The sequence below is a fragment of the Loxodonta africana genome, chromosome 16, assembly GCF_030014295.1.
Source record: "Loxodonta africana isolate mLoxAfr1 chromosome 16, mLoxAfr1.hap2, whole genome shotgun sequence".
NCBI classification, from domain to species: Eukaryota; Metazoa; Chordata; class Mammalia; order Proboscidea; family Elephantidae; genus Loxodonta; species Loxodonta africana.
Genome location: NC_087357.1, coordinates 35,548,406 through 35,560,762, shown reverse-complemented (window position 1 = coordinate 35,560,762; position 12,357 = coordinate 35,548,406). Strand labels below are relative to the sequence as shown.

The 12,357-nt window shown below is 47.3% G+C and overlaps 1 protein-coding gene across 10 annotated transcripts in view; it reads right to left on the bottom strand.

Annotated features, from left to right (window-relative positions):
- Positions 1–10,584, bottom strand: part of HPS1 (HPS1 biogenesis of lysosomal organelles complex 3 subunit 1) — a 33,356-nt gene extending 22,772 nt beyond the window's left edge. For 5 of the 10 annotated variants that reach the window (XR_010318083.1, XR_010318082.1, XR_010318085.1 and 2 more), the window contains exons 1-5: positions 8,788–10,142; positions 7,879–7,998; positions 5,942–6,058; positions 712–849; positions 350–492 (exon numbers count right to left, since the gene is read on the bottom strand). Coding sequence is in view for 5 of the 10 variants with exons in the window: in XM_064269469.1 (XP_064125539.1) it covers positions 350–492; positions 712–849; positions 5,942–6,058; positions 7,879–7,890 (410 nt within the window). In the remaining 5 variants the exon portion in view is untranslated. Of the gene's footprint in view, positions 1–349; positions 493–711; positions 850–5,941; positions 6,059–7,878; positions 7,999–8,787; positions 10,146–10,510 lie in introns of those variants that run through there. The other 5 variants (XM_064269464.1, XM_064269465.1, XR_010318084.1 and 2 more) reach the window with 5 other exon arrangements.
- Between the last annotated feature and the right edge of the window lie 1,773 nt (positions 10,585–12,357).

The following is a 12,357-nucleotide window of genomic DNA, read 5'->3' as shown; positions in this document are numbered from 1 at the left end:
TTGAGAAACTGGGGAGGACTAGCTGAGCAATGTCTGTGATGACAGACGGCTGATGTTGGAGCAGAAAGAGTACTGGACTAGGAGTCCTGAGCTCTGGTTTCTAGGCTGGGTGCAGCCACCAACCAGCCGGATGGCCCTGGGCAAGCTATTTAACTTCTCTACCCTCAGTTTTCCCATCTGTAAAATGACAAGGTCAGACCAAATGATCGCCAACGTTCTTTGAGCTCTGCTTCTCTGACCCAGGGACCCAGCCAGGGGTACAGCGTGGAACGGCAGCTTCTCCTAGGCTGGCACATGCTGCTTGGGTGCTCAGCAAAGGACACAGAGGGGATCAGCAACAAGGACTCACTCCTTTCGGATAAGCTGGCCGTCCATGGTCACCAGCCCGAAGTGCACCTCAACCAGGTACTTGAGCACACACAGCTTCCGCCGCAGGTCCCCCTCACTCTCCGTGTGGTCTCCATTGATGGCAATGAACAGGCATTCTCCAAACTGTAGGAAGAGCCAGGCCAAGGTCAGCCAACCCCAGAGGCCTTCCTTCACCTGTCCTGCCCCCTGGGGACAGTGAGGAGAGGCTGGGGTCCCAGGGGATTCTGATAAGATGCAGTTTCTGCCTTCCAAAGGAGTCTAAAGTCCAAGATAAAGGAGAGGCATGCGGACTCCCCATGGAGCCGAGGAAAGAGGGAGACAGGCCTCAAGTGACACACTCACCAGGTGAAGGACATACAAGTAGTTGCCATTCTCTGTGGAGAAGCAGGTGTACGTGTCTGAGACCTTCTCCAACATTGTCATAGAGGAGATGATGATGGGGGCAAAGAGGGTGCTAAGCCTGTCCTCCAGGGCAGGGAGCTGCAAGATGGAAAGAACAGAACACTGCTTAGAGTGTGCTGGGCACTGGGAACAAAGCAATGGACAAGACCCAGGCCTTGTCATCAAGAGGCCCCGTGGTCTCAGACCAGCCTGGGTAGGTGGCACTGTCCTGACAGGGAAGGTGGCAAAGAGAGACTGCCCCCAGCACCGTGGGTGGTGGCTAGAAAGGCCGGGAAGGGCTGGCCAGCTGTGCTGCTGCAGGCTCTGAAATGAGAAGAAAACGTTAAGAAACCGGGCAATGTTCCACACTAAAATGTTGGGGCATTTAATATAGAACTGACCAAATTTAAGGAAGTTTGCTTTATGTACCAAGTACCTAAAACATCCACATTCTTTGTTGCAGTAAATCTGAACAGAAAAAATGATTCATGCACAAAGATGTTCACTAAAAAGTGTACTTTATAAAGCAAATAACTGTAAAAGTGTAAATATTCAGTGTCAGAGAAATGGTTAAATAAGTCTAGCTACATGATGGACGAGTCTACAGCCACTTAAAATATTGAAGTATTTTCAATGACATGGAAAACTCCTCTGATACACTGTTAAGTTTAAAAAAAAAATGGCTGTCAATGCTCTGTATGTAAAAATGTATAGAAAAAAACAAAGTATAGAAAAGTATTAAGGAAGTCAACACTGTTAAAGTTATCGCTTCTGGAGAGAGGGATTATGGGTGATTCCCCTCCCCAGTATTTTATAGTTTTCTAACTTTTCCTAATGAGCATGTGTTCACTTTTATAACATCTTCCCTCTTCCATTCTCTCTGACATCCTAAAGAAGGGACAAATAAAGAAAAACAACAACAACAAAAAGAAAAATCGTGAATAAAAATGGGATAAAGCCAGTATAACTTTTACAACTCAGATTTTCAATACTGAGGCAAGAAAGGAAGGAGACAGCTGACCTTCCCCAAACTCATTTCGGGAGCTGTCAATGAAATACGAAGAAAGCAGAGCTCTAACTTGGAGCTCATAAAATCTACAAGGAGCTGAGTAAGACTTTGTCTAAAGAAGAAAAACAGGCAACTGGCCAGGGGCAATTTTCTTCCCAGCGTTCTCACAGTCAGGAACCATGGTCTGTGTCTTGCTGACGTGGTCTGTGGTTCATTCCAATTGTTCAGGTCCTAGTGCAGATGCCTCCTTTCCTGGCCACCCTTGGGTCACCCGCCCCAGTCGCTCCCCCTCCCACAGCCTCCTTCATTTCTTCAGATCATTCGTCAGTCCTGGAACTCGTGGTGTTTACTTGCCATCTAGTTTCCTATATGTCTTCCCTTTGCTATGTTCCCTGTTTTATCCGTATAGGTGGGCAGATAGTAAGTCCTCAATTAATATTTGTTGAATGACTATCCTTCCATAAGGGTAAGAACAAATGTTTGCTGAATTATTCACATACTACAATTTCTTTGAAATGTCGCCAACAAATTGCATTAACAGAAAAGTCACTTGAAAATCTAGATTGTGTATGGCAACTCGTTTTAAAGATAGTAGCTTCTTCTGGAGGTACAGCAAGGATTTTGTGGGGGAGATGAAAATACCTGATGTAGACAGAGTGTAAAGGGCATCCTAACTATTACTTGGTAGATTTATAAAGTGGTACAATATGTCTGAACAGCTTATGACTCAATATTCTATTCTGATGCACAGAGCAATAGTTGTAGCAAACTGGAAGCAATATAAACCAAACAAAACCAGATCCCTTGCCGTCAAGTTGATTCCGACTCGTAGCAGCCCTACAAGACAGAGAAGAACCGCCCCACAGGGTTTCCAAGACTGTAATTTTTATGGAAGCAGACTGCCACATCTTTCTCCCACAGAACGGCTGGTGGGTTTGAACCGCTGACCTTTTGGTTAGCAGCTGAGCACTTAACCACTCTGTCACCAGGGCAATATACTTGTGCAGTATTAGGGAAATGGTTACGAAATGATGGTACATACACCCATATGCTGGAATATCACGCTTCTATTAAGAATTATGCTTCTGAGAATCTTTAACAAAATGGAAACTTCCGATACAATGATAAGTGGAAAAACCAGGAAATAAAAGTGTAAATGTTGAATGACCCCAAATATGTACAAAAAAAAAAAAAAACCTGATGAAACCATATTAAATAGCTAATAGATTTCAAGTAGTGAAATTATTGATCATTTAAAAATTATTCCTCTATATTTTCAAATTTTCTACAATTAACTCCTATTATAATCAGGAAAAAGGTAAGTATTGTATATGTAAAAATCAAAACTTTAATAAAGGCTTTATTCCTTTAGACAAGACATTTGGGAACTGAAAAATCAGGAGTTTATTCCTTCACCAGTTTTTAATAAAGAGGAACAGAAAAGCCACCAAATAGTTTGCTTCTTAAATTGATCTAGTTGAAAGAGTAGTTTTAGAATTCAAATAAGTTTAAAATTCTTAATTTAAAAATTAGGTACATTGATTGTTGAAAACTAAGACAGCCTAACAGATCCACTTGTTTTTCGGCTTAACTAAAAACACTTGAATGTCTATGATCTCTGATATTTCATTTTTCTCCTCAACACTATGACAAAAATATCAATGACAATGATGAATCAACCTGTGGGGGTGGAGCTGGTGCAGCCGAGGGTCAGGCCCGTCAGAGTAGGAAGGGCATCCAGAGGCAACCAGCCCACAGCTGCAGGAGGGCAAGAGCTCTCTACTGTAGCCCGCATTAAAACATTTTTTTTTAATTTAAGATTAATCTAGAAAAAAAAAAATCAAAATAAATTACTCCCTTAAAATACAGAGCAGAAATTATGTAAGTGAAAATGACAACTATTTCTGATTTGTAATATTAAAGTGTTACACTGGGTGTCCAACAACAACAACAACAAAAACCAAACTTTGGTCCATAGCTCATACCATATACAAAAATTAAATAAAAATAAATCATTAGCCCGAATGTAAAAACTGAAACAATAAAACTTCCAGAAGAAACCTAGAGGAAAATCTTTGTGACCTTGGGTTGCGCAAAGATTTGTCAGATACGACACCAACAGCATAATCCATAAAAGAAAAAATGGATAAATTGGACTTTGTCACAGTTAAAACTTCTGCTCTTTGAAAGGCACTGTGAAGAGAATGCAAAGACAAGCCACAGACTAGGAGAAAATATCTGCAAGGCACATATCAGACAAAGAACTTATATCCAAAATATATAAGATACTCTTAAAACTCAATACAGTAAAATAAGAATAATTTTAAAAAATCAATCTGATAATAAGTGAGTAAAAGATCTGAATAGACACTTCACCAATTAAGATATATGGATGACAAATATGCACATGAAAAGATGTTCAAAATCACTGCTCATTAAAGAAATGAAAATTAAAACACAATGAGATTCTCGTTGAGTTGATTCTGCTCCGTAGGGTTTCCTAGGCTGTAATCTTTACATGAGCAGATTGCCAGGTCTTTTCTCCTGCAGAACAGCTAATGGGTTCAAACTGCTGACCTTTTGGTTAGCAGCCGAGTACTTAACCATTGCACCACCAGGGCTCCTTAGACACCTTTGGTCTATACCTCATACCATTTACAAAAATTAAATAATGAACCAAAGTTCATTTTTTAGAACAGCTAGAATTAAAGACTGATAGCAAGTGTTGGGGAGGATGTGTAGGAACTGGAATGCTCACACACTGCCGGTGGAATATAAAACAATACAACCACTTTGGAAAAGTCTGGCAGATTCTTAAAAAGTTAAACATACACCGACATGAACCATCCAGACGACCCCCAGGAATTTACTCAAGAAAGATGAAAGCACACATCCATACAAAGATTTGTACACGAATGTTCATCATGGCTTTATGTGTAATAATCAAAGCTGGCAACAACCCAGATGTCCACCAACAGGTAAATGGATAAACACACCATACCTGGCGATACAACGGACTACTACCCAGCAATGAAAAGAAATGAACTAGTGATCCCTGCTACAACATGGATGGACCACAGAATAATTATGCTGAGTGAAAGACACCAGACAAAAAAAATGAGAACACACTATATGATGTCATCTATATAAAACTCTAAAAATTTCTGCAGCCAGGGAGGCTGAATGAACACCTGAAACTATTACCCTGAGACAATCTTTAAGCCTTAACCCAAAAATATCCCCTAAAGTCTTCTTAAAACCAAATAATAGTTCAGCTTAAGTAAAGAATGTCTGCCTTGAGCACTGTGCTCGTTTAAGATCTATTTATACAGGATCAAACTGACAGTAGCAACTCGGAAGATTAGACAGGAAACTCAGGGGGCAGTGAGTTTGTTAATGGGGCAGGAACGATGTGGAAAAGGAGGGGCAGAATGGTTCCACAACTTGAAAAATGTCATGAATGTCACTGACTTGGACACACAGAAATTGCAGAATTAGTGTTAGGTTCTGCTGTGTATACTCTCAACAACTATATTCTACAATTCAAACTTTTCTCAAATGGAGATTAGCCTTCCTCCCAATAAAATTAAAGGTTAAAGATAAATTTTTAAAAAGTCTAAAAAATGCAAACTAATCTATAGGACAGACAGCGGATCAGAGGTTGCTTGGGAGCGGAAGGGAGGGGCAGGAGGAGGGATTACAAACTTTTGGGATGGTGGATACGTACATTTTATTACTTATGGCAATGGATTCACAGGTGTGTACACATGTACACACAAATCAAAGCATCACACTGTATACTTTAAACATGCACAGTTCATGGTACGTCATTATACCTTAATAAAGCTGTTAAAAAAGATTAATGTGTTAAGGTTACGCTAAACTTCTAATTTTAAGGTAGAGAAACCGATGACATCAAGTTTCTCCGTGTGTAATTAATGTCTGGCTTCCTTCCACCCTCATTTAGCCATGTGATGCTGGCGGTGTGGGGGGCAGAGCCACTGCACTCAGAGGCTCAAGATGCCGGCTCTGAGGCTGTGCGGCAGGTGGTGTGAGGCCCTGGTGATCCCTCAGGCTAGGCCAGCAGGGGTTGAACACAGGTTCCCCTGCCTCCTTGCCTCTGGTAGTTCGGGCTGCCCCCTCCTGCCCATCCTCCTGGCACCATCACCAGCCTGATCTCACCTCTTCTTCTTCATTCTCTGGCTGCCCAAACTTCAGCTGGAGACTCTCTTCAAACTCCTCGTCTGTCCAGTAGAAGAGGATCTCTGCACCCTCAGTGGCCACCAGGACGCACTTCATCTGCCAGGGAGAAGCAAGATCACAGTCACCTCCTGGGCCCACATCCACAAGCTCACCCTGAGCAATGAAGAGGATCATACCCCAGCAAATATGCACAGCGCTGTGCTGCACGCAGGCTCCAGGCTGGGGCCCTCCTGGCATTATTTCACTGAACCCTCCCAACAATCACTGAGGCAGGACGATGACTTCACTGCTTGACCTCTGACGAAGACGGCCTAATCTTTGGTTACTCCTGTTTTACAGGACACAAACCCAGCTTAAAGCGGCAGAGCTGGGCTGTGTGGTGCGCAGCCTGGGGCTCTTTCCTCTGGGTTATCCTGCCCCTCTCACGATAGCATCAGATCCAGTACAGGGCCTACCGGATCTCAGTGTAAGGGAAGGAGCCTGTGCTGTATCTAGATGTGGGATCAACTGCACAAGGGAGCCATGTTCTTGGCATAGCACAGCCGGTCTGGAACGGAACATGGCTTGTGCTCCTCTGCCCCTAGGCAGCCCAGGGGTGTGCCTCCCCTCAAATAAAAACACCTCCAGAAGAGGAGTCTCAAAGCCCACCAGGAGTGTACGTCAGCATTACGCAAGTTTTATTCAACGATTCCTCTTGCTTTCGGTGGAAACAGAGGCTGCCTAAAGACTTTGTCCACGGCCTTCTCATATCTGCTTTAAAAAAAAAAAAACCAAACCAGCTGCCGTCAAGTTGATTCCAACTCATGGTGACCCCGTGTGCTTTAGAGTAGAACTGTTCCCTAGGGTTTTCAAGGCTATGGCCTTTCAGAAGCCAGGCCTTTCTCCCAAGGCGACTAGGTGGGTTTGAATCGCCAACCTTCTGGTTAGTAGTTGAGTGCTCAACCACTGGCACCACCCAAGGACTGCTTCATACCTGCTGCTTTTCCAACCACATCCACCTGTGTCTTTAGCCCTTCCAAATCCCCCTCCCCAGCACCCACAGCATGTACCCTCTGTGTCACACGCTTTAATGCTTCATTTTATATGCACTGTGACTCTTGATTACTCACCAACTGATATATTTTTAATTCATAGCCTCCTATACTGTGCCTCGGCCCCTGGGGGTACAGCAGGATAGCAAGAGGTGTCAAAGCTTGGCAAGGCCAGAGCTCCCGGGCTGGCTGCTAGCACTGAGAGCAGCCTTAGGCAGGGCTTTCCAATCCTCTCAAGTGCCTCAGTGTGCCACAGACATATCATCAAGTGTGCTAACACGAGCTAATGGTCAGGAAGCTCTGCTCTGATTGTTCCAACGAGCGGTTGTCCAGTTTCCCAGATAGAATCATAAGCATCTTAAGGGCTTGGACTCATTCATGCCCTTCAGGGGATTGGTGGTTACTGAATTTCCCCCAATTGTCCAGCTGGTTTATCAACCCTAACTCAGAGCATCTGGCCTCAGGGTGTTTCCAGACTAATGTGGGGAAACATGACTGAGCACAGTGGAGTGAACAAGAATGTAGCCTGTTCCCAGTGAGGAGTAAACCAGGGCTTCGAACCAGTTCTTCCCGGTTCAGTCATGGCTGAGGAAGTGACACCAGAACAGATCCGAATTTTTAGAATGAACCAGAACGGTAACTGGAATGGGGAAAAACTATGGATGGAAGCCCTGCTAGAAACTTAATCTCCTTAGAAAACAAGGGCAGCGCACATGTTGCATAGCAATCAAATCTCTTGCCCGTCAGATTTTGTGCAGAATGGGAAACAGCTGTGACTCACTAAAAGACGGCAGCTGACTGAGCCATTTTGAATTTCCACTGCTTTCCACAGTCCTGGCAATAATCCAATCTCAAGCATCGGTCTCCTGAAAGGGCTCACTATACCTCTTCTCTCATTCCAGGGCTTCGACCGGTAATTTTTCCTGTTGCAAATCACCCAAATTGTAAAAACTCAGGTCTGTTCTGGTTTCACTTCGTCAGCCACGACTGAATGGGTTCGAAGCCCTGGAGTAAACATGAAGGCAGAGCAGAGATTGTGGGAGCAGCAGGAGTGTGAAGGTGAGGTAGATGATGAGGGCAGTGGACCTAGATGAGGCAGCTCTGAGCCAATTTGGATTTAGAGGACACTCTCAGGTGAGTGGAATCCCTAGGTGGTGCACATAGTTAACGTGCTCAGCTGCTAACTGAAAGGTTTGAGGTTCAAGTCCACCAAGGGGTGCCCTGGAAGAAAGGCCTGGCAACCTACTTCTGAAAAATCAGCCACAATTCTACTCTGGCACACATGGGGTCACCATGAGTTGGAATTGACTCAACGGCAGCTGGTTTTTTCCCTCAGGTGAATACGACAAGGTTGGGGGTGCCATCAGACAGGGCTATCACAGGCTACGGAATTGAGGCCGTGGCTGAAAGCAGGGAGCCCCATTTGGACCAGTAAGCAGAGAAGTGATGTGATGGTTGGAGACGGGTAAGGTTAGGGTGAGGGAGGCTGGTCATCCTGGTGTGGAAATGAGGGCCCACTCCTTGGTGGAGGCCAGGAGTATGAAGAGGAAGGTGCTGATTCAAGAGGTGTAGCTTAGAGGCTCAGCAGGCCTTAAGGACCACCTGGATCCAAAGGATGGAAGTGATGGGGCAAAGGTGGTATCAGGATGCAGAGCTGTGGCAAGGGGAGTGGGGATGAGGGGGCTCACAGAACCTAGAGTGCTCAGTCCACTGCCCACCTCATTCTGTCTACTGCCACGGCCCCGCCGTGGGTGCTGCCACCTCTGTCTGCCCCAGGTTGGCAGTATGACCTACCTTGGCAAGGAGCTCAATGGAGCTTCCGGACTGACAGCGGTTCAGAAAGGGCTGCAGCTGACAGATGTGATGGCCAGCTCATGGGTGAGTGCATAGCATCCTTGGTCCTGTGAAGGCCTGAAACAGAGAGGACTAGAGGGCAAGCAGAGGTTCTCGTTTGATACCTGCCCGTTCCTGGGCGGCGGACAAGTTGGAGAAAGGCTGAGTGGTTGTAAGGTCTATTCCAGGCCCTTAGGCAGTCAGCTAAGAAAATACTCCCACAGCCAGTGGGTGGCAGAGGGCGCTGTGCCTCCCCCTTTGAAGAACAGCTCACCCTCTGATTCCTATCCAGAACTTGAATGTGGACACATAGCAGGTGACCACAAACATCCCCCCTGCCCATTTTGCTCCCTTCCTGGTGCTCTCATTTCACTGTGGGCCACTTGGAGCCCAGGTGTGGGCTGGGTCAGGGAGCTTTCTACGGGACAGTCCAGGATGTCCCAGGCTGTTGGGGAAGCAGCAGACCCAGTGTGAATGGGTACCCTGGGATGGTAACAGTAAACACAAACAGAAAAGACATGAGTAAGCTGCTCTAGTTTCAGCTTTGCCAGTCACTGAAACCTCTCTGGGCCTCAGACTCCTGCTGTGAAATGGAGGACAAGCCCCTGCTCCACCTCCTTACAGAGTTACTGTGACAGGCATTGCGGTAACTGGGCAGAACTACCCTTAGCCAACTCTTTCTCACATAGGTGTGAGGGGTCATTGTTATTTCTCAGCTTCCCTCCTTCAAATAACAGGACAGACGAAACTGGTTCCAGCATCATTCACATTTTGATGATAAACACCAGGAATAATACAAAGTTTTAGTTTGATCAGAAGACTAAAAAGGACATGCCATGAAGAAGCAAGTCACCACCAGACAAGGAAGAGAAACAGTGGCCATCTCTCCTAGGGGCTCACCACCTTTTCAGACATCACTAAGACTTGCTACACCAGCAGCAGGACTAGCCTTAAGGCCATATTGCCTGGAAAAATGGGAATGTTTTTAAGTTCTACCTATTTTTCAAAAGGCTGCTGGAAGAAGAACCTGACCAACATCACTTGGCGATTTGTCTGGTCTCCTGTTTATCCTGCCCTAAAAGGGGGACTCAGGACTCATTGGCAAAGGGGGCTCCCTGATGCTGCTGGGCCAGCCTGGGGACACCCCCACACCCCCAGAACCCAAGTTCACCATTTGGAACTCGGGACCTCAAGCCCTCTCCGCTGCTCCTGGCAGCTCGGTCTTGGGGCCCACTCCCGCAGCTTCGGCCTCGCCCCCGCTGGGCTGGGGGCCCGGAGCCAGTCCCCGTGGAGGGCGAGTTTGCAGTCCCCCTCGCGCCACCCCCCCACGTTTGCCCGGCACTCTACACACTTCGTAGCAGTTTCACCCCACAGCTCCCCCGCCCCCCAAACCTCACGGGGACCCTGGAAGAAGGCCTGGCTCGGGGCACCCGCCCCACTTGGCAGATGGAGAAACTTCGGCTTCGAGGAGTGAAGCGACTGGCTCACGGCCACAACGGGAGGGCCGGCTGGAGCCGCTATCCCAGGGCCTGAGTTGGTCAGGCTGGTGCAGCGACTCCCGGGGACACCCCTACGGCCCCGCCTTCATTTGGGGGCGGGCCGCGCAGGATCCCGGAGGAAGCCCCGGCACCCACGGAGGGGGCAGGCGGGGGCAGCGCTCGGACCGGTCAGGGGGCTCACGTACCGGATCGCGGCCAAACACCGCCCAGCCTGCCCGCTGCCGCGCTTCCGGGTCAGGCCACGTGACCGCGCCACGTGACCGCCCTGCTCGGGGTGGGGCTGGAAGCCGCCGTCCGGCTCCGCAGGTTCGAGCCCCTCCCCTGCCTGGCATCGCCCCTCCCCGTGGTGCCGTCTGTTCCTACTCCGCACCTTGTCTCAGGGAACTCTGAATCGTGCGGTCCTGGGGTCTTCCTGAGGTCCACAGTCCTCCTGTTATTAAGGGACACGGAGGCCCATAGGGTTGAGGGACTCGCTCACAGCCACTTCCTATGTGTCTGGCGCTGTGCCCAGCCCTTCCGCTCACCTCATCTTAAAGGATTCCCCACTGAGGCCCTGATAACATCTTTTACATTTTCAGCCCCGTTTAATAGAGGAGGAAACTGAGGCTCGGCGAGCGGCAATAACTTGCTAACAGGTCCACAGTGAGTAAGGAGCTGAACTAGGATCAGAAGCCAGGTCTCCTGGCTCCCAGGCTGGCTGCTTCCACTCTCAGGCCCTACAATTACTTGCTGAGCTGCAGTTCTGGGGGGCAGCTGCCCTCCTAGGACTGTTCTGCCTGGCCTCCTGGGGAGAAGACAGCCAGCAGAAGGAGGGCTTGGGCCCCAAGTTGTCCCAAATTACCAAATCTGGAATTTCTTTATAAGTGTACCCAATCCATTTTAGGGGTGAGGGTGGCACATTAGGGACTTTGTTTTGGAAGTGTATGTGCAAGATTTACTTAAGTTGTATGTGTATTTTAGGTGGCTAATGAGGGGAAGATTAATGAATATGAGGAAGGGTGTTAAATCCCCACCCACACCACCTGGGAGCTTTGAGCACAGCCCAGCAGGGGATGGGGTGCTGGCACCGGCTGGGGTACAGCAGACTGAGCAGCTTCTAGGGGAAAGGCAGGGGCCAAGAATCAGTGCCTCTCCATCTCCAGCTCTGGTACTATCAAAGCAGCATCTTTCCCCTGCCACTCACTGTCCACTCCTCCCAGCCCATATTAGGGCTGAAGTCTCCAGGCTCAACATCTGCGGTGCACAGCTAGCTCCGTTGCAGCTCTCTCCTCAGCCTGTAGCTGAGCTCTTTTTGTCTGTGCACTCGTCTGCTGTTTTCACTCACTATGTTTCCCTCTTGTCTCAAATGCTTCGTAAGCATGAATTTTGGTGGTTGAATACATTCCATCAAGTGGATATACTGCTATTTACTTATTCACTTCCCTATTAGAAGTTTTCATTTTCCGCCAACAGTGATTCTTATTTCTCCACATCCTTGCCAACACTTGCTACTGTCTTTTTTTTTTTTAATAATAGCCATCCTAGTGGGTGTGACTATGCAAAGGTATTCGACTTTGTAGATCATAGCAAATTATGGATAACATTGAGAAGAATGGGAATTCCAGCACACTTAATTGTGCTCATGAGGAACCTGTGCATAGATCAAGGTGTATCCACATGCCTCTTCCCCATACCTCCTTGCCTCCAATTTTCCAATCATGTTCTTTCCAAGTCCCTGACAATGCAGCCAAACCATTGGCCACAGCCCATGAATCAATATACAATGGCACATATAGCCTTTTCTCCTTCCAAGAAAACTGAACAACCAGGTGCAATGCTCAAAGTTCTGTCTACTGGTAGGATTTCCCTTTACCACTGTCCTTCAGGGAGGTCACAGAAAAGGGCTGCAATGTTGCCATTGTTCACTTTTGAGATGTGCCTGCATATTGCACAGAACGATTTGTAAACTAGGGATAAGTTTTCTCTTCCATAGTCAACTGATGGGAAGGAACTCCCCGTGAGCCCATAGGTGCAGACTGGGAGAGGGTAGGTA